The 23002-nt window shown below is 43.5% G+C and overlaps 1 protein-coding gene across 1 annotated transcript; it reads left to right on the forward strand.

The window, feature by feature from the left end:
- The first annotated feature begins 2812 nt into the window (after nucleotides 1–2812).
- LOC143122800 (GTP-binding protein 2-like) lies at nucleotides 2813–22490 on the forward strand. The gene is made up of 12 exons (XM_076283696.1): nucleotides 2813–3204; nucleotides 3985–4011; nucleotides 5578–5762; nucleotides 6021–6132; nucleotides 6446–6643; nucleotides 7960–8134; nucleotides 8922–9150; nucleotides 11827–11962; nucleotides 12407–12465; nucleotides 15450–15621; nucleotides 16146–16310; nucleotides 20334–22490. The coding sequence occupies exons 1-12, from the start codon at nucleotides 3010–3012 to the stop codon at nucleotides 20529–20531; spliced, it is 1851 nt and encodes a 616-aa protein (XP_076139811.1). The 5' UTR covers nucleotides 2813–3009; the 3' UTR covers nucleotides 20532–22490.
- The last annotated feature ends 512 nt before the right edge of the window (nucleotides 22491–23002 follow it).

Below are 23002 nucleotides of genomic sequence, written 5' to 3' on the forward strand. Positions count from 1 at the left end.
TTGACTTTTAAACATGTCATGCATATTTGTGTGCGTCTCTAGTATATCAGAAAGTGACAAATCTGCAAGCGGCCACATCTGTCAAAGACTCGTCATCAATCATGAAACGTCATCAACGCAGCCAGTTAACACGGGAGCCAGTTGCCATGTAACACCGGCAGCAGACATCAATCACAGACGGAGATTAACTTTTTTTCCAAAATGATCCACTTCACTGTTGCATTGATCCAACGCTGTAATCTTAATATAGCCTACTTTGAGGGAAACATGTCCTCCCCAATATTCAACTATGTTCAAAATAACTCGAGATAAACTACAACAAATTCATTATTTTGGGGGGAATCTGGAATTAAATGTATTAGGTCATATGTGGCAGAAAAACTTAGCTGAAATGTGATGTGATATGGATGTATTTGTGGTATTATAGTGATGCTGTCATAATGGAACAAAATAACAAGAAACAAAAATACTAAAATAACAAACAAACAAATCACTGTTAGGCACTTACAGTCCACTTCTATTCTATTCTATTATATTCTATTCTAGCCTAGGCTACACTATTTAAATCTATATTAATTTCTAGGTGACCTTTAACGTTTTTGGCTAAAATGTTCAGCTGGTAGACATTACAAGGCCTCTCTTAGCCAGCACCTCCAGTCTGAAAATAGCCTATTTAGCACATAAATAGGTAATTTCGCGCAAATTCATCTAAAAGTGACAAATTTGGCACAGATGTAGCTCAAGTTATACTGAAATGATTAAGCTAGGGCGTCGGAGCCAGCGACCCTCGGGGCCAAGATGGCGGCCAAATCCAATATTGCCGCTGCCCGAAAAAATGGTTCCGACTATAAGTTTTGAACCACATGAGCTACAAATACAAACTTAATGTCTTTTTCATCTTTTTAATTGATCATGGGAAACACATAGGAATGTTTATATTTATGACCCAGTATATCTGAACCGCTTAATCCTCCAATTCTAATATGGCCGCTGTCCAAAAAAGCAGTTTTGACTGTAGTTACACCCCATTGTTTGCGCCAATTTATCTACAAGCACCAAATTTGGCATGGATGCAGCTGACGGCATACTGAAATGATTTAGCTAGGGCGCCCGACCTAGTGATCTCTGAGACCAAGATGGCAGCCAAATCCGCCACCTGAAAAGGGATTTGGCTGCATATTTTGAACCAGATGAGATACAAATGTAAAATTGATATACTTCACCTTTTCTAGCTATGGGAAACACAAAAAATATTTATATTTATGATTGGGTATATGTGGATCCTCAAAGTCCCCAAATACAATATGGCTACTGTCCAAAAAGGGGTTTTTAACTACAACTTTTGAACCAAATACGCTACAGATGAATACATAATGTCTATTTTTTTACCATGAAAAACACACAGGAATGCTTACATTTGTGATTGCTTATGTTTAGATCCTACATTTAGTAGTAAGTATAAGTATATATACTCTTTTGATCCCATGAGGGAAATTTGGTCTCTGCATTTATCCCAATCTGTGAATTAGTGAAACACACTCAGCACACAGCTAACACACAGTGAGGTGAAGCACACACTAATCCCGGCGCAGTGAGCTGCCAACAACAGCGGCGCTCAGGGAGCAGTGAGGGGTTGGGTGCCTTGCTCAAGGGCACTTCAGCCGTGCCTACTGGTCGTGGTTCGAACCGGCAACCCTCCGGTTACAAGTCCAATGTGCTAACCAGTAGGCCACGGCTGCCCCACAATTTGCATTCACCAATTTTCTAATTGAAAATGTAGGGAAGGCATATACTGTATGAGGGAGAATCAGAATTCCAGATTTGGGCAATTCTGAGCAAATATAGTTGACTGTATGGACTGTGGTGGAGCAGCTGTTTAGTGCTACTCCATGCTTGTAAGCAAGATGGACCGCAATGGTGAAAGATGAAGATAGATAGATAGATCCTCACAATTCTGCCAGCCCTGTTCAGGTGAGAGTATCTTCTATGAAGCAGGTAGATTAAGCCATCCTCCATATAGAGAGTATATCTATTCATAGACCTATACTAAGGCAATGATTGGATGGTGTTCAGTAAAGTAAAGAGTGTTTGCACATGTGAAGAGAAAGAGTGAAGCACTGGTGATTTAGTGTGGCATTTTGATGGGCTGTGTTTGAAGAACGAAATCAAGTTACTTCCTTTAGATTTTTGTGTGTTAGGTAGAAAATTGTGTGTGGCGTTTTGCAAAATGTGTTTTATTGAAAACTGAGTCAAACACTGAAAATTAGTGTATGGTTTTGCAGATTTTGTGTCGGGTTATGATGTTTGGAGGACATGTTTAGAAAATTGTGTGACAAGCAAAGAAAAAACTGTAATCATTTCAGTATGACCTAAGCTACATCTGTGCCAAATTTGGCGCTTTTAGATGAATTTGCTGAATGTGTTTAAGGCCCCCCACTGAGCCATGATAATCGAGATTGTCTGCCATGCAACTGACTTCACACACACACACACACACACACACAGAGAGAGAGAGAGAGAGAGAGAGAGAGAGAGAGAGAGAGAGAGAGAGAGAGAGAGAGAGCACTATGCCACCAAATAACATGTGAATGTTTCATGGCCGTTTTAGCCTACTGTTAGTGAAATAGTTATTAGAATAGTAATTGTTCTTCATTGCATTGTAGGAATACGGACTGCAAATATTCTATTCTATTCTATTCTTCTATTCCTTCTGATGAAACGTTTCGAGGAACGCATGACGTCATGTTTGTTGTGGTCAGAGGGAGGTGGGGGCGTGCTTGAGCAGAGGAAAACTCCGTAAAAAACCCAGCCATTTCTTGCAGAGTGTTGCCTCATTTGACGTTAGCTAGCAGCCTTTATTTTAGTGAATAGTGCATATCCTGTTCATGGCCTTACCACGACAACGAATATGAGGTCCAGAGAGAGCCGTGCATTCATTGCATTCCATTTAAAAGGTTTAACGTTAGTGCAATCGTAATCGCGTTTTGGCTTTTTGTAAGCATAGCCATTATGGATGTGCAGCTAACGGACCATTGCGGCACTAAGACAGGACTAAAGACAAGTAACGTCAATGCTAAGGTTACTGCTGGCAGTGGTTCGGCCCAAGGCAATAACAGGACGAAAAAGACGAGGAGAGGAAAACGAGGCAAAAGAAGAAGGGGCAAGAAACCGAAGGATGAGCCGCCACCTTATTTACCCCCGGAGGTAGTTAGCTGACGTTATGTGTGTGAGGCTTGACGTTACCAGCTAACGGTTTAGCTAACAGCTAGCTTAATGCAAGTTGCTGCATATAGTAAAATAGATGTGTTGCACTCAAAGCTAGGTTGCATTTGCATGCTATGATGACAAAAGAACAGGAATACGGTAAACATAACGTTGCATTCATTTCCGTAGAACTTTAATCGCCTATGCTTACCCGGGTCTGTTATGAATGCACAACAATGTATGATCTAAGATATGAGGTCTTGTGTCATTCCAAGCGAGGGAAACGTCAGCACTACAAGATAATTGATGCTTCATTAATGTAATGGACCACTTCTAGCAGATTTTTTGCAGCCAATTCTCAGTAATGTACGTCTAGCATGCATGGAGATTATGAAGTGCAAGGATATAACCATCCGCAGTGCACAGGGACGTGCTAACGCGAAGTAGCACCTGCTCACCCACACTGATTTTACGCAGCTTTATGATAACGAAACAGATTGTGTGGCAATCTGGTTCCTTATGTAGGCCTACTGATGAAATGCTAATGGAGTTGTGGCTGCTAGTCAGTCATGGTTAAACACGTCCGCTCCGAGATGTCAAGCGCTGATTGACTGTTTACTTTTGTGCCTTGATGGCTGTTTTACTACTATGTGCCGGTTGATGACTGTTTACTTAAGCATGGGTTGATAAGTGAGCATGTAGTTTGGCTCACCTCTTATCTTATGTGCGACTGGCAGGCGGTTTGTTGACTAACTAACTTGGTGTATGTTACCTCCTCAGGCAGAAGAGGGCAACATTGAGTACAAGGTGAGCCAGACCCTGTCGCTGTATATGAAACTCCTCTTGTCTGAGTCTGATTCATGTCAATGAGCTAGCCTACTGGACTTTTCTTGTCTCTGATTGATTTCTGAATTCTCCTCTATACCACCTTTGTTCGCTTCTCCCATCTTTTTTGCCTTTAATTTCAGATTTGTATTCCTCCTCAGTTTATTTTGTCTAGTGTAACCTTTTTGTCCCTTCCACTAGCCTACCCTTACCTCACATACTGATCCTCTCTGTCTCCTCTTCTCTCCACTCTCCTTTGTCTTCTCTCATCTCCTCTCATCTCATCTCCTCTTTTCTTATTTTCTCCTCTCCTCTCCTTTTCTCTCATCTCCTCTTCTCCTCTTCTCCTCCTACTGACCTCTGAACACCTGAAGTTGGTGAACTCCACACAGTAGGCTGCCGTTTCTTATCCCCTCTTTTCTCATTTTCTCTTTCCTCTCCTCCCCTCTCCTCTCTCCTTTCCTCTCGTCTTTCCTATCTCCTCTCCTTGTCTCTTATCTCCTCTCCTTTGTCTTCTCTCTTCTCATCTCCTCTCCTCTCACCTCTACTCTCTCCTCCTCTCCTCTCCTCTCCTCTCACCTCTACTCTCTCCTCCTCTCCTCTCCTCTCACCTCTACTCTCTCCTCCTCTCATCTCCTCTCCTCTCCTCTCTCCTTTCCTCTCATCTCCTCTCTCCTCTGTTGTCCTCCTACTGACCTCTGAACACCTGAAGTTGGTGAAATCCACTCAGTAGGCTGCCACTTCTTATCCCCTCTTCTCTCATTTTCTCCCCCTCTCCTCTCTTTCCTCCCCCCTATCCTCCTCTCCTCTGTCCTCTCCTGTCCTCCTGCTCTGCTGCACACCTGAAGTTGGTGAACTCCATGTAGTAGGCTACTCCTTCTCCTCCCTCTCCTCTCCAATTCCCTCCTATCCTCTCTCATCTCTCTTTTCCTCTCCTCTCTCTCCTCTCATCTCCTCCTCTCTCCTCTTCCCTTCCCTCCTCTCTTCCTCTCCTCTCTCTCTCATCTCCTCCTCTCTCCTCTTCCCTTCCCTCCTCTCATCTCTTCTCCTCCTCTCTCCTCTCCTCTTCCTTCCCTCCTCTCTTCCTCTCCTCTCTCTCTCATCTCCTCCTCTCTCCTCTTCCCTTCACTCCTCTCATCTCTTCTCCTCCTCTCTCCTCTCCTCTTCCTTCCCTCCTCTCTTCCTCTCCTCTCTCTCTCATCTCCTCTCTCCTCTTCCCTTCCCTCCTCTCATCTCTTCTCCTCCTCTCTCCTCTCCTCTTCCTTCCCTCCTCTCTTCCTCTCCTATCCTCTCATCTCCTCTCCTCTCATCTCCTCTCCTCCCCTTTTCTTCCCTCTCCTCTCATCTCTTCTCCTCCTCACCTCTTCCTTCCCTCCTTTCCTCCTCTCTCTCTCTTCTCTCCTTCTCTCTCTTCTCCTCTCCTCCTTTCTCATCTCCTCTCCACCTTTCCTCTTCCCTCCTCTCCTCCTTTCTCATCTGCTCTCTCCTCTCCTCTCCTTCTCTCTCCTCTCCTCTCCTCCTGACTGACCTCTGACCTCTCCTCTTCAGTTGAAGCTGGTGAACCCGACGCAGTACCGTTTCGAGCACTTGGCCACGCAGCTGAAGTGGCGGCTGCAGGAGGGGCGTGGTGAGGCCGTCTACCAGATCGGCGTGGAGGACAACGGCCTGCTGGTGGGTCTCAGCGACGCCGACATGAGGGCCTCTCTCAAGACGCTCAAACGCATGGCCGAGAAGTAAGACACACACACACACACACACACACACACACACACACACACAGATACACACACACACACACATAATGGCCTGCTGGTGGGCCTAAGCGACGACGACATGAGGCCCTCTCTTAAAATGCTCAAAGGCCGAGAAGTAAGGCATGCACTCATACACACACACACACACACACACAGAGACAGAAGAACAACAGCGTGTAACAAGACACAGACACACACCTAAGAACCTCTTATAATAGTGTGTTTGTGTGTGTTCAGGGTTGGTGCAGACATCACCCTTCTCAGGGAAAGGGAGGTAGATTATGGCATAGAAAGAAGCTGCCGGAAAATCGCTGAGGTCCTGGTCCGGAAAGTTCCAGATGATCAGCAGGTTTGTGGAACCGTTTTAGTGTGTGTGTGTGTGTGTGTTTGTGAATGAGAGTGTGTGAGTGAGAGGGTTACTGTGTGTGTGTGTGTGTGTGTGTGTGTGTGTGTGATATGAAAGACGTGAATCAAAAGTACAAAACCTGTGGCCATTGACAGTGGTCATTATATGTTTCAGCGTTTATTACATGGTGCATATAGAGAACGTAGAACGTTGGGAAATCCCATTCAAGTCAATGGAGCGTTCTTCTAGCATTGCGTAGAGCCGTATTATAGATGTATAATAAATGTGGTGTGTGTGTGTGTGTGAATGTGTGCAGTTCCTGGACCTGCGTGTGGCGGTCCTGGGGAACGTGGACTCGGGGAAGTCTACGCTGCTGGGCGTGCTGACGCAGGGGGAGCTGGACAACGGCCGCGGCCGCGCTCGCCTCAACCTCTTCAGGCACCTGCACGAGATCCAGTCGGGCCGCACCTCCAGCATCAGCTTTGAGATCCTGGGCTTCAACAGCAAGGGCGAGGTGAGGGGGCACCTGTGTGTGTGTGTGTGTGTGAAATTGCACTCCGTGAAGTTTGACAAGTGTGCATCTAGGCCTATTCTAACACAGCAGCAGGGACATTATTACTTGAAATTGTTTGCCTACAGATAACAAAATTAATAGGCTACATCATTTGTGAAAGTAAAATCGTGTTTTTAAAAAAAAAAATATTATTACATTGTATTGCATTTTGTAGAAATATATAAGCCATGCACTGCTTGGAAATATTGAGATCTAGTAAATCAATATAACAGACATCTGTACATGAAGTGGCAGCTTCAGCCATTAGTAGCCATGACTAGTTTGGCGGCTGCAGCAGCCATTTAGGTTTTGGCTGAGCCGGCTAGCCAGCCAATAACTTCATCAGCCAGCCACTATTCTCAAAACAAATGGCTTCGGGGTCTAGCAGAGAACAGTGAGGTAGTAGGAGTTAAACACGGTTTTAAACTCGTGTTAAGACAAATATGTCACGTGACTTCTTACTCCCCATTGCTGTGTCATTAACACCTCTGGTTTAATCAGCTACAGCGTTTTAACTTGATCTCAATTGCTGTGTCTTTAAAAGTTTCGTATCAGCCACTAGAGGGCACCGTGTGCTTATTAGCTTAGTCTTGACACAGATGAAGTTTAGATCAGTGCAGTTTTATCCCAGAAATAGACAAATATTATCCCCTTTACACAATTGACAAGCCTGTATGCTATTCATTTCCTGAAATTTCTTTGAATGTGAATTAAATGCTAAAATTATGTTATGTACAAAATGGACAACAGCAAGAACTGCTTTGGAGGCTAAGGAAGGCTATGTGAAGTGCCTGTTTGCAGGTTGCAAATTGCCAATATCCTCATTAAAGGCTATAGGTTAGCATCATACAGATAGGTAGATAGATCTATCATGCAGCTTGATTGTATGTGTCACTGAGGATAAAGCCTCATACATTAAACCTGGATCTTAAAATCAGCTGCACCATTGTGGGGTAGCCTAAGCTTTTGAATAGCCTATATGATTTGATTTGTAGGCTTAATCAATCAGCACGGTATGACATTGGCAGTGTGAAATAGCTTTTGGAAAACATCCTTTATTTTGTGGCGGATTTAATGTTGATTGCATAATTAGTCTGTGTTTGGCTTTAAAAAGCAAGGATCTTAATCGTAGCTCCGATTTCCAGGCAGTTTAACACTTTTTGAATTTCTGCTTTCTCTCTCTCTCTCTACTCATCCCACTCAAACTCCAACCAGAGAAGTAGTCGTAGCAGTAGACAGTAGACCTTTGACCTTTTCGTCTGGCCTCTGGTCTGCAGGTGGTGAACTACAGTGACTCGCGCTCCGCTGAGGAGATCTGTGAGAGCTCCTCCAAGATGATCACCTTTATGGACCTTGCGGGACACCATAAGTACCTGAAGACCACCATCTTTGGCCTGACCAGCTATTGTCCGGACTTTGCCATGCTGGTGGTGGGGGCCAACACAGGCATTGGTCAGTACGTGTGTGTGTGTGTGAGTTCATATGTGTGCGTGTGTGCAAGTGGCTGTGTGTCTATGTTTGTGTGTTTTGCATTCTGAATCTTGACTTTACTTTTAATTATTAATAGCAATATTAGTGTAATCTATATTGTTATTGTTGTATGTTGCATTAGATGCAATCTAAACATAAAGATAAATAAACCTGCCCTCTCCCCCTGTCCCCATTGATTATAATGCTTGTTACAGTATAATGTGTATTACAGCGGACACCACTAAATAAGCATACAGTAAATGTAAATAAATTTAAGCATAAACATGCATAAACATGCATAAACATAAATACCCTCCCCCCCCCCCCTTGATCACGCATGAGCACCTGGGTCTGGCTTATTACAACATGTATAATGGTCATTACAGTGGGCACCACCTAGTAAACATAAACAGAAATAAACAGAAATACCCTCTCCCCCTTGATCACGCATTAGAACCTGGGTCTGGCTTATTACAACATGTATAATGGTCATTACAGTGGGCACCACCTAGTAAACATAAACAGAAATAAACAGAAATACCCTCTCCCCCTTGATCACGCATGAACACCTGGGTCCGAGTGCCCACGGGGACCCAGGTTCGAATCCGACCTGCGGTCATTTCCCGATCCCACCCTATCTCTCTCTCCCACTTACTTCCTGTCTCACTTTTCACTGTCCTATACAAATAAAGGCAAAAAGCCCAAAAAATATACTTAAAAAATAAATAAATAAATATTAGCATTAATAGCCCTGCCGTTTCCCCCCCAGTGGGCACCACGCGTGAGCACCTGGGCCTGGCCATGGCGCTGAAGGTGCCCATCTTCGTGGTGGTGAGCAAGGTGGACGTGTGCGGGTCCGGGGCGCGCGGGGCGCTGGAACGCACCCTCCGCCAGCTGGAGCGCCTCCTCAAGCAGCCCGGCTGTGCCAAGGTGCCCCTGCTGGTGGCCAACGCCGACGACGCCGTCACCGCCGCACAGCAGTTCACACAGTCACACAGGTGTGTGTGTGTGTGTGTGTGTGTAGTTCACACAATCACACAGGTGTGTGTGTGTGTGTGTGTTTGTAGTTCACACAATCACACAGGTGTGTGTGTGTGTGTGTGTGTGTGGATGGATGTGTTTGTGTTTGTAGTTCACACGGTCACACAGGTGTGTGTGTGTGTGTGTGTGTGTGTGTGTGTAGTTCACACAGTCACACAGGTGTGTGTGTGTGTGTGTGTGTGTGTGTGTATTTCACACAGTCACACAGGTGTGTGTGTGTGTGTGGATGGATGTGTCTGTGTTTGTAGTTCACACAGTCACACAGGTGTGTGTGTGTGTGTGTGTGTGTTTGTAGATCACACAGTCACACAGGTGTGTGTGTGTGTGTGTGTGTGTGTGTGTGTGTGTGTTTGTAGATCACACAGTCACACAGGTGTGTGTGTGTGTGTGTGTGTGTGTGTGTGTGTTTGTAGTTCACACAGTCACACAGGTGTGTGTGTGTGTGTGTGTTTGTAGTTCACACAATCACACAGGTGTGTGTGTGTGTGTGTGTGTGTGTGTGTGTGTGTGTGTGTGTGTGTTTGTAGTTCACACAATCACACAGGTGTGTGTGTGTGTGTGTGTGTGTGTGTGTAGTTCACACAATCACACAGGTGTGTGTGTGTGTGTGTGTGTGTAGTTCACACAATCACACAGGTGTGTGTGTGTGTGTGTGTGTGTGTGTGTGTGTGTGTGTGTTTGTAGTTCACACAGTCACACAGGTGGGGTGTGTGTGTGTGTGTGTGTATCTGTTTGTAGTTCGCACACAGGTGTGTGTGTGTGTGTGTGTGTTTGTAGATCACACAGTCACACAGGTGTGTGTGTGTGTGTGTGTGTGTTTGTAGTTCACACAGTCACACAGGTGTGTGTGTGTGTGTGTTTGTAGTTCACACAATCACACAGGTGTGTGTGTGTGTGTGTGTGTGTGTGTGTGTTGTGTGTTTGTAGTTCACACAGTCACACAGGTGTGTGTGTGTGTGTGTGTGTTTGTAGTTCACACAATCACACAGGTGTGTGTGTGTGTGTGTGTTTGTAGTTCACACAGGTGTGTGTGTGTGTGTGTGTGTGTGTGTGTGTGTGTGTGTGTGTGTAGTTCACACAAACACACAGGTGTGTGTGTGTGTGTGTGTGTGTGTGTGTGTGTGTGTGTGTGTGTGTAGTTCACACAAACACACAGGTGTGTGTGTGTGTGTGTGTGTGTGTGTGTGTGTGTGTGTGTGTTTGTAGTTCACACAATCACACAGGTGTGTGTGTGTGTGTAGTTCACACAATCACACAGGTGTGTGTGTGTGTGTGTGTGTGTGTTTGTAGATCACACAGTCACACAGGTGTGTGTGTGTGTGTGTGTGTGTGTGTGTGTGTGTGTTTGTAGTTCACACAGTCACACAGGTGTGTGTGTGTGTGTGTGTGTTTGTAGTTCACACAATCACACAGGTGTGTGTGTGTGTGTGTGTTTGTAGTTCACACAATCACACAGGTGTGTGTGTGTGTGTGTGTGTGTGTGTGTGTGTGTGTGTGTAGTTCACACAATCACACAGGTGTGTGTGTGTGTGTGTGTGTGTGTGTGTGTGTGTGTGTGTGTGTGTGTTTGTAGTTCACACAGTTACACAGGTGTGTGTGTGTGTTTGTAGTTCACACAGTCACACAGGTGTGTGTGTGTGTGTGTGTGTGTGTGTGTGTGTTTGTAGTTCACACAGTCACACAGGTGGGGTGTGTGTGTGTGTGTGTGTATCTGTTTGTAGTTCGCACACAGGTGGGTGTGTGTCGTACATGTGTTAACACTATAGTTTAGGGAACACATGTTAACCATTAATACATAACTAATATGTGTATGTATTAGTGCTCACCAAGGTCTGTATTACTAGTATCATTTCACATTTATTAAGTCTTTATTGAACCATTTCTTATTCTTAATCAAGGGGTCATTTATTCTTGGTAAATCCTTAATAAACAACTAGTTGGTCTTGTATAATGTTACTGATATATAGTGTGGCTCAAAATACAGAGTTTGTAGACTCCTCATACACTGTCTGAATATGTGACCAATAATGAGAGAATTGTAACATAGTATGACAAGGTATTAGAAGGGTAAAATGTTTATCCATACTACAGTACACATCAATAACCTTAGATCAAGACCAACTAGTCGCTTATTAAGGATTTACCAAGAATAAATCACCTTTTGAGTAAGAATAAGACGTTACTGAATAGAGACCTAATAAATGTGTAATGATGTTTGATACAGACCTTATTTGCTCACTAATAATGGCCTGGTTCCGTAAAACAAAATGTTACCTACATGGATACATAGAATGATATCCAGTGATCTGTGTGTGCTTGTGTGTGTGTGCGTGTGCGTTCCCCTCCATCAAGTGGTGAAGTTGAGAAGGTGTGTGTGTGTGTGTGGCTCGATGGTGTTTTAATCCCCCCACTGTCGACTTCAAGGTAGCGCTGCGACCGTCGACCTCAAGGCACCTAACCCTAACCCTAGTGCCTTCCATGCAGCGCTGCTTGGAATACGACGTTGGGGGCTTAAAACACCTTAAAAGGTGTGTGTGTGTGTCCATGTGTAGATATAAATAGGAGATTGATTTTCAATAATGTGTGTGTGTGTGCGTGTGTGCGTGCGTGCATGCCTGTGTGTGTGTGTATAGTGTGACCCCAATCTTCACGTTGTCGAGCGTAACGGGGGAAAATCTGGACCTGCTGAAGGTGTTCCTGAACGTGCTGCCGCCACTGAGCAACAGCAAGGAGCAGGAGGAGCTCATGCAGCAGCTCACCGAGTTCCAGGTACACACACACACACACACACACACACACACATACACACATAAACACACACACACATAAGGAGCAGGAGGAGCTGATGCAGCAGCTCACCGAGTTCCAGGTACACACACACACACACACACATACACACATAAACACACACACACATAAGGAGCAGGAGGAGCTCATGCAGCAGCTCACCGAGTTCCAGGTACACACACACACACACACACACACACACATACACACATAAACACACACACACATAAGGAGCAGGAGGAGCTCATGCAGCAGCTCACCGAGTTCCAGGTACACACACACACACACACACACACACACACACACATACACACATAAACACACACACACATAAGGAGCAGGAGGAGCTCATGCAGCAGCTCACTGAGTTCCAGGTACACACACACACACACATTCTACTAACACTTATCCTCTGTGTGCTTGCAGGTAGATGAGATCTATTCCGTCCCAGAGGTAGGAACAGTAGTGGGAGGAACCCTCTACAGGTAAGAATAGAATCCTGTCGTGTGTGTGTGTGTGTGTGTGTGTGTGTGTGTGTGTGTCAGTGGTGCACGGGCTGATCTAAATTGAGCCGGTGCCCGCGGTTGCAAGTAAGACAAAACTAGTTTTAATTATTTTTAATGTAATTTGCGGGTGGGTCAGTTAAAATAAATTAAGCAAATTTAAACAAAGTACTTAAAAAATCATGATAAGGCTAACATCAATATGCAGGCTGACATCAATAATTAATTCAACATATTGGCTAAATGCATCATTGGCTAAATTACTTCAATTGATGCTAATCTATGAATTTGCCACTTAGGGAACCTGTGTGATAGGAGGATAAAAAGACACTCCTCCAGGCAAAGTATGGAAAATATTTAGAGAGGTTCTTAAAGAAGATGACAGTAGTGCTGGTTATGTTATATGCACTTCTTGTGAAGCCATTTAGTATGTATGACAAAGTATGACCTCCACAAAACAGGCACGACCAACATGGTTTGTCAAAAATGTGGCACTGGTAAGCCCTCCAGGCTTAACCGAGTAATTGTACAAAAGTGTAATTCTCAGACTTAAAGCAGTAGATTGTTTTTATGCACAGTTGCGCACTGACCAGAGCCTGGAGATTCCAGACCCTGGTAATCTAGAAAGATTAAGGATTTGGCCACGAATAATGTAATGGCCCAACTTGAGGGGCGGCACCAAGCATGCATTTGAACATCTCACTGCACGCAATTGGATAAGACTATACTGTACGACCAATGTTTACTGACTGATTCTGGACTTAGACTTAATTGGATAACACTACGACTATCATCTGTTTAGCTCGCCATTGGCTCGCCTATATCAGATACACCGATGTGATTGGCTATCCCGCGATACAAGTGACAAAAGTGACGTGCATCATTACTCATTGCCAGAGTGTCTTGCAGAGACTATTCAAATTGTGCTCTTATGAGAACTCTGGATTTTCCAGGGTACTACTCTGGCAGAGTCACCAGAAGATGCAGCTGACCACTGAATCACCTTGTTTTAGTCTAGAGCAGACACAATGTTGGCACAAGACCTAATGACAAATAGATCTAATGACAAATAGATCAGTAAAATAATGCTAGCACTTTACCACCTTTCGTTGTAGCCTACTGGTATTTTATGATCGCCGACGGGCCATGTGTAGCCAATGCTAAATGTTTAGCCTGCAGCCAGTGCTATAAAAGTTAAACGCTTTGTGTTTGATAATATAAGTGGTGCTATGAGCACACTGACGTGAATAAGGAGCCCTTTCTCTTCCAGTTTATGTGACTATTTGTGTTACTGCTCAGTTAGAAGTGTTCGAGATCTCTCTTCCTGTTTATGTGAAGGTTTTACGTAGCTCAATGAGGAAACACTGCATGTTAGGCTACATTAACAAAAAAAAAGCACACATTTTGTAGGTAGGATTAAGGGTTGGGTATCGTTTAGTCTTCAATATTATATTCAATATTATTATTTTATATGATATAATATAAAAACATATTAAAAAATATTTAAAATTAATATTTGCGGTCAGGTTGATTTTAATATCAGGCGAGTATAGGCCGCTTGTGACCAGTGCACCACTGATGTATGCATTTTACTAAAGTCTAAACTAAGCCCAAGGTAACGTGTTTCGGGATTGTTGTAAGTCTACTAACTAAGTAAACAGAAAGATAATATGTCCATAAAAAAAAATTGCACAATATCAATGCGACCACACCTGAATGATAATAAGTTGATTTTATTTTTACCCACCCATGACAAAAATGCAGGGTGGATTTTGAATTTTCCAAACCCACACCTGAAGTCTTTCACAACAGCTATTATCTCTCTTTATTTCCGGAAGAGTTTATTTATTTAATGATTTCTATTCTTCAGTAAATTTCTGTCAGCTATTCCCAGGACACTGAAAGACCGGGCTGCACGAAACTTGGTGGGCATGTAGACCCACAAAGATGACACAAAACCATTGTTTTTTATTTGATCCGTCGCCCACCCACACACACACACAGTCATTAAAACACACACACATGCAGGCAAGTAGGCACACGCAGTACACACATTTAAACACACACACACACACACACTGACACTGACACACACACACACACACACCCACACTCTCAAGCCACCCCCCCCCCCCACACACACACACACACAGAAGCACACATATACACAAAAACAAACACACACTATGCACACACTCGTTTACATACACAAAATTAGGGGATGGAGTAGGACATATTAACAAGTGTGATTTATTTTTGCGGAGAGAATGTGCAGGACTGGGCAGCGGTCATATTTTGTACCGCTCTGCAGTACATTTAGTTTATTTATTCATTTATTTTTTAACCTGTTTATCTTCTGGTGTACCTTTCCTACTGGTATACAGTATGTGTACTATATTGCTACTGGGTGACTATGATTATTAAAGTTTCTCTTCCACTTGACTACCTCCTTCTAGAACTGTCACTTGATTCTACCTCCTTCTAGAACTGTCACTTGGTTCTACTTCCTTCTAGAACTGTCACTTGATTCTATGCGAGTACTACTTATTTGTGCACTAACATGTCCTTGATTCTATGTAAATAGTACTTTTTGCTGCACTAACATGTCCTTGTCATACTTCATTGTTTCCCTTTTTGTAAGTCACGTTGGACAAAAGCATCAGCTAAATGACTAAATGTAAATCTCTCTCTCTCTCTCTCTTTCTCTTTCTCTCTCTATCCCTCTCTCCTGTGGTTGTGGTGGTGTGTGTGTGTTTGTGATACGTGTGTGTGTGTGTGTGTGTAATATATATGTGTGTGTGTGTGTTTAATATATATGTGTGTGTGTGTGTGTGTGCGTTTGTGATACATGTGTGTGTTTGTGATACGTGTGTGTGTGTGTGCGTGTGTGTGTGTTTGTGATACGTGTGTGTGTGTGTGTGTGTGTGTGTGTGTGTGTGCTTCCTCTCTCTCTCTCTCTGCTGTAGTGGTGTGTGTGGGGAGGGTGAGCGGCTGGTCGTGGGCCCCACGGATGACGGCCGGTTCCTGCGTCTGCGTGTTCTGAGCATGCAGAGGAACCGCTCCAGCTGCAGAGTCCTGCGGGCCGGACAGGCCGCCACGCTGGCCCTGGGCAACTTCCCCCGAACCCTCCTCCGAAAGGTGTGTGTGTCTGAGTGTTGTGTTTTGTGTGTGTTGCAGAATGCTACGTACACACACTTTGTTTTGTAATTTGAAAATTGAAAAATTGTTAAATTGTTTTCTAATTTGAAAAACTTTTATACTTATATTATACTTTTGGGTGTGTTTGCATTACTATTCGTAGTTGTATTTCTGTGTGTGAAGTATTTTTTTCTTAGAGACAATTCTAACCCCATAACTTCCCACGGTCACTACTTATATAGGTGTGAGTAAATATGTGTGTGTGTGTGTGTAATATGGTGTAATGTATTTATTTCAATTTATCAATTACTTTACACAAAATCCACCAGAACTCATAATTTAAAAAAACAAATGTCGTCCTGGGCCATGCCCCTGGACCCCCCTGGCAGGTTAGGGTCCCACTTTTTGGTCCCTGTCTACCCGTACTCCATACTGAAATTAGATTTTTTGACCTTGGTATTTCTAAAACCCTGCATATGGCCCTGTGTGTGTGTGTGTGTGTGTGTGTGTGTGTGTGTGTTTAGGGTATGGTCATGGTTAGTCCAAAGATGAACCCCACCATCTGTTGGCGTTTCGAGGCTGCTGTCGTGCTGCTGTTCCATGCAAAGACATTCCGCCGGGGTTTCCAGGTGACCGTTCACGTCGGCAACGTCCGGCAAACGGCTACTGTTGAGTGCCTCCATGGAAAGGTAGGTTAGGAGTGTGTGTGTGAGTGTGTATGTATGCGTGTGCGTGTGTATCTGTGTCTGTCTGTGTGTGTGTTCAACATTTTTTGTCATTTTATCATGCACTTGTGTACAATAGGCAAGGCAACTTTAGTTTGCATTTCATGCAATTCAGGCAATTTAATGTGCTTTACTCCGGAGACAGAAAACAAATAAAATGAATATAACGCAAAATAGGTTAAATTAAATAAAATACAGTAAATGAAATCTTCTCCTGAAACACCAGTTATTAATTATTTAAAATAGTATATTAAAAGTAAAATTATGTTTATACATAAGAATTCAAATGTGTGCGTGTGTGTGTGCGTGCGTTGCGTGCGTGCGTGTTTGTGTGTGGCAGAGGTGGAAGTAAGTCACACATGTGTAAGTCACAAGCAAGTCTCAAGTCTCAACCTTCAAGTCTCAAACAAAAGTCATTTTTTGTGACAATCAAGCAAGTGAAGTCAAGTCATAGCTTGGGTCAAACAAGTCACAAGTCAAGTCATACAAATTCATGATGGTTTACCCACATTCTCATTTTCAAATAGGCTACAGTAGGCTAGTTACTGTATGAACTGCTGGAGTTTTATTTGCAACAAAAATATGTTTTTTTGCAATTAATTACTCTGAAGGCATTGTATTCAAGCCACATGAGCGGGATTGCCCTAATGTGGGATATTTTTTGCCTTACGGAGTTCTGTTATAGGCTACGGTGTGAAGGCAACACATTAAATCCACATCCACATTTTGTTCACAGGACCCTACAGCTTTGGCTTTCCCTTAGTTTCACTGATACTCATTAGTTTGGAGAAGAGCCACACCCACTGGAGCTTAGGTGTCCCACATATGGACAATTAAGCATACATCTGAACGGTTTATAGAATAAGATGAAATGCCTGAAACCCTGAATATGTAAACAAAATGAAACATCTGCATCCACTGCATAGTCAGCGATACCAGATATTGGTAGATTCATAGGACATGAGGTGCTTGCACGTTGTCTTTAGCTTCAACCTTCTTTTTTTTTAAGTATATTTTTTTGGGGCTTTTTATTCCTTTAATTTGATAGGACAGTGGAGAATGACAGGAAGCGAGTGGGAGAGAGAGAGTTGGGTGGGATCCGGAAAGGACCACGGGTCGCCGGCGTGAGGTGCAGGTGCCCCAGCCAGTTGCGCCACGGCTGGGGCCAACATTCTTCTATTTTTTTTTTTACACATTTTTAGCAAAGAACACAAGCCTGTCACTACCTCAGGCTTCAGGCATGCCTGGTTACATCTATCAATGCCCCCTCCCACACTGAAAACCCTCTCTGATGGGGCACTTGTAGCAGAGACAGACAGGTATTTCGTAGTCAGATTACCGAGCCTTGGGAAGTTTGGTTCGTGACGCTTCCAGGACTGAAGTGTATCAGTGTCTGGGTCGGCCTCAGGGGTGAATAGGCTCGTTCTCTATTTTCACTGCCTCTGACTGGTGGGAAGATGTCTCTGGGCGGAGGCAATGCACCATTGGACCAGGCTGCTGTACTTTCTTCAGCAGGCAGAGACATTAGCTCAGTGACAGCTCTTTTCTTTTCTTTTTTGACTTGTTCCACCTCAATGTAGGTTTTACAGAACCTGTAGTCCATCAGTGAGGAGGGTGGCTGTATTTTTCATTTTTGCCGTATGCAGACATCCCAAGTCTCCTGGAAGTCTTTTGCACATACATAGCGGCTCCCTGATGCCCGCAAAGTAGATAAAATCTCCCAGAATATAGAGCGAGCAAGAGACCGATGTGTACACAACAGAGAGGGAGAGAGAGAGAGACTGTGTGTGTGTGTGTGTGTGTGTATGCGTGTGGTAGTGTGTGCGTGTGGTAATGTGTGCGTGTGGTAGTGTGTGTGTGATAGTGTGCATGTGTGCCGGTTCATGAAGCTCTCAGTTTTGTGTGCACTACACTCAGATGCACTAGGGATGGAACGGTACACAGAAGTCACGGTTTGGTTATTATGTGGGTCTCAGTGGCGGGACCACTAGGCCCTTTACTTGTTTTGTCTGATTCTCTTCAGGTGCGTCAAGACCTAACGGGCTGATGAGCTGCATAGATATATATACTGACTAGACTTGACTACTGCTGTTCATTGGAACGAATGCGTCAATCGAGACGCCATCTTGCCGCGGTGATCCACTCCTCTATAATGCATTAGCGTCAATCTAGGCAAAGATCTAACGAAAATAAAATCACCATAAATCGTCAAAATCTCAAGCAATTATCTAGTTTTTTGGGTTGTTCCAACTGACAGGCATGTATTTATGGTCGAGTCTAGAGAAAACGAAGCTTTTGACGATAATAAATAATAAATACATTTTACCCGTCTAGCCCCATTGACTCCCATTCATTCTGCCCTAGCTAGCAAATGCAATGAGTGAACTGCAACCAGGTTCGATACAATGAAAGTAAACAGGCTCTCCGTAGACAGGGTCTGGTTGAGGCCACATACCTTTCGTCTCGTTGACTCATGTAAGTTGTAATCTCACCAGAAGTTGCTGTAGATCTGTAGAACATTTACTTCCGTGCTTCAACATGGTCTGCTACTACATACGCCAGTCGTTACTTTTATAATCATGGGTCAATGCTTTGGGCGAATGAGATGTAGCTTAATTCACAAATGAAAAAGCCATGAGAAAGGTGATATTCTGACGTTTCAACAACGAAACCGAGTTTGCCATCATTGTGAGAAGTTCCCAAATTTGTCACTAATCGGCAAAAAGGTTTTCTATCGCTGGGGATGGCCAAACGTCGCTAAATAGGTAACACTGACAATACGGGAGAACTAGTTTAGAGCTTCAGATCCCTGCTCCAAGATGGCGGCGCTGTTGATGCATGCTGAGAAGCAGAAGGCGACATCTAGTCAGTATATACTGTATATCTATGGATGAGCTGCACCTGAGAGCAGGTCGCCAGCTAAAAGGGCTGCGTCCTCTCCCCTTAGGAGGGCCATTCTTACTTTGGGTTTTGGACATGGAACACTGCACTCGCACACGTAACAAACACACAACATCCATGCACAACATCCATTACTGATGACTTTGACCCATCTCTCACTGTTTGTTTGTTAGTTGATTAATTTGGTTAATAAATCCATATTTTAGTTAACTCGACCGTTGACCTGACAAAGAACTGTAAATTCATGCACCGAACCGTGGCGCCCGTACCGTTTCGGTTCAATACGAATACAGTATGTACCTTTTCACCACTAAGATGCACACATGATTTGGAGCAGTCTCTGTCTCGCGTGTAGCTCCAATACCAAACCAAATCCAAACATCGGATGACACTGTGCCTCTCTCACAGTCATTGTTTGCATTCTGTGTTGCCTCGAGTAGTAGTAGTACCATTTCAGGGTATGGGTGTGTCGTGCACATAGACACTACAGTGAATGAGTTTGGTTTTAACCAGGCTAGTGTAGGGTTACAGTGCAGTCTTTGTTTGTAATCTGTGTCGCCTTGGCTAGTTACTCACATATCAGGGAATGGGTGTGTCATTCTTTTTATGGCCTCGACTAGGTACTCACATTTCAGGGCCTTGACTAGTCACTTATATTTCATGCTACTGTGTGTGTGTGTGTATCTGTGTCTGTCTTATTTGTCAGCGACCAACTGTAGTCTGTGTGTTTGGAGAAGTCGGTGACAACTCTACCCTAAGTATGTTAAAGGGTTCAGGATTTTGGACATAGGACCTCATTTCCAAGTTAACAAGTGTGATATTTATTAGTGGAGACCAACACGTTTCATCCAGTCCTTCTAGTTGCAGGTGCTAGGCTAGCCCAAGTCATCAGTATGTGTTAGCCTGCCACTAAAAACAGTTTTATTCACTCCATAGTACAGGCAAATAAATTATTTTAAATATATATTATGTGTGTGCGTGTGTGTGTGCGTGTGTGTGTGTGTGTGTGTGTGTGTGTGCGTGTGTGTGTGCGTGTGTGCGTGTGTGTGTGCGTGTGTGTGCGCGCGTGCGCGTGTCTTCCCACAGGAGGAGCTGCGTACAGGAGAGAGTGCCGTGGTGTGTTTCCGTTTCCTGAAGCACCCGGAATACCTGAGACTGGGCGCCAAGCTGCTCTTCAGAGAGGGCGTCACCAAGGGCATCGGCCACGTGGCCCAGCTCCTATCGGACCTCAACACGCCTGACCAGAACCACACACACAACAACAACAACAACAACATCGCCTAAACACACAACAGCAACAACAACAACAACAACATTGCCTAAACACACAACAGTATCGACTAAACACGCAACAACAACAACAGCAACAACGCCTAAACACACAACAACATCGGCTAAACACACACATACATGGCCCAGCTCCTACCGGACCACTCACACAACAAAATCAACAACATCGCCTAAACACACAACAGTGACAAAAAAGCTGAAACAAACACACACACACACACACACACACACACGACTGCAGTAACACACCCGGCCAGAACCAGACACACAACAACAACAACATTGCATAAACACACAACAACGACGCCTAAACACACACACACACACACACACCACTCCAACGACAACGCCTAAACACACACACACACACACACACACACGGCTGGAGTAACACACCTGACCAGAATCACACACACACAACAACATTGCATAATCACACAACAACGCCTAAACACACACACCACTCCAACGACAACGCCTAAACACACACACATACACACACACACAACTGCAACAACAACATCTAAACACAAACACACACACACACACACGACTGGAGTAACACACCTGACCAAAACCACACACACAACATCATTGCAGAAACACACAACAACAACGCCTAAACACACACAAAAACACCTAAACACACACATGCACCATCAGACCAACAATGTCTAACAACAATAGAGACAACAGTCTTTTTTTTTTCTCCCGTAACTTACAATGTGTAAAGATAAAATCTTTTTATATCTTTATTTACATGCAAGCTAGCCATGTATGAACAAGGTCAAGGTCAAGATTAACTTCATTAATAAAGGCAACAAAGAGGCAACGCTGCCTAGAAAGTTCTGAAATGTTTGCACACTACCCACACATGCCAACGTACTCCAAACAACAGAGTTTTTTTTTTGTGTTTGACACGTCCAGTTGATTAATTGGCAATTTCTGTCTTGGCATTGTAGAAATGGCAGTTTGGATTTCTGAACTATAGAATGTTTGGGTTAGTTGGGTATTGTCCGGGCAGTGTGCAAATGGTCGCACGTCAGCTGGTATACCCTCCTCTTAGAAACGTAACGTGTAACCTGTGTTGTGTTAAACCTCACATGGTTGCACGGCAGCTGGTACATCCCTCCTCTGAGAAACCTATGTACGTGTAACCTGCGTTGTGTTAAACTTCACATGGTCATACGGCAGCTGTTATACCCCTCCTCTTAGAAACGTACATACGTAATAACCTCTGCATGTTCCGCCAGATAAGGTGAAACGCCAGCCGCTTTCAATCCACGTTCATCTTTTTTTGACTCTTCATCTCCCTGTACTCTGCCTTGCTGTTTTGGTAAACCGACATTGAACCGAAAACCACTGAATGTAACATTTGTTCCGAGCTCCCACGTTTTGTTTGGAGAGAGCGTTTAGTTAGATGTTCCAGTATCCTGAATTTTAGTCTTGATTTCATGTTCTCATTTTATTCTTATATTTTTAATTGGATACACAATTGAAAATGTTGTAATGATGTAATGAACAAGTTTTTAGTTATTTGATTTTTTTGTCCATGTTACATTTTAACTTGGTCATGAATATTGCAACACTTGACCATATAGTTCTCTTAATTTAATTGGATAACCAATTAAAATGGTTTAATGAACATGTTTTTATTTATTTTATTTCTTTGTTTGACTGTTACTTTTTAACTTGCCCGTAAAGGTGACTTCAGTGGCAACTATACGCTTTGCCGCATAAATGACTCCTGGAGCGGTGAGTGTGGTGTGTCCAGGACTGCTTCTGCCTTCATCTGGGCCGAGGCCATCAACCGCGATAGAGCAAGGAGCATGCAGACTTTTAGCGGCCAGGTCACAATATGTTTGGACAAGGGGAAATTAAAGATTTTCTTGTTGTGGATATCTGTACAATGTTTGTATAAAATATAATAAATAATAAAATATGTGGAAGCTTTCTGTGTTTGATGATTCCAGTACTTATTTTGGTCAGTTGATACCATTTGAGGCCAATATATAGTACCCTCCAGAATTATTGGCACCTCTGGCTAAAGTTGACTAAAACCTGGTATAAAAACAATCTGTTGGTGATTTATTGTAATCTCACAAAAAATAGGAAAAATCCAACCTTGAAAGGAAACATTTATTTTGAGAAAAAGGAAAATCTCATAAAGAAATAAATATGTTTAACTAAAGCACATTGCTCACAATTATTGACAATCTATACAAAACCTAACAGAAGCATTTTCGTATCTAATTTCAATTGATTTAAGTTAATCAGTGTCTGTGAACTTTGAGAAGTAATTCATGACTTTCTTTACAAAAAATTAAGTAAACGTGCACAAGATTTAGTCAAATGAGCACACAATATACTAAATTGTGCACACAATTTACTAAAATAAGCGCACATTCTCTCGATACACAACAATATCTTAACACCTCCTGGGCTCCATAATAGACAGTGAAGCT

Source organism: Alosa pseudoharengus, unplaced genomic scaffold (assembly GCF_046254945.1).
Source record: "Alosa pseudoharengus isolate Yale_2024_CS ecotype anadromous, Long Island Sound unplaced genomic scaffold, YU_APseudo_1.1 YU_APseudo_1.1_scf_1, whole genome shotgun sequence".
Lineage (NCBI taxonomy): Eukaryota > Metazoa > Chordata > Actinopteri > Clupeiformes > Clupeidae > Alosa > Alosa pseudoharengus.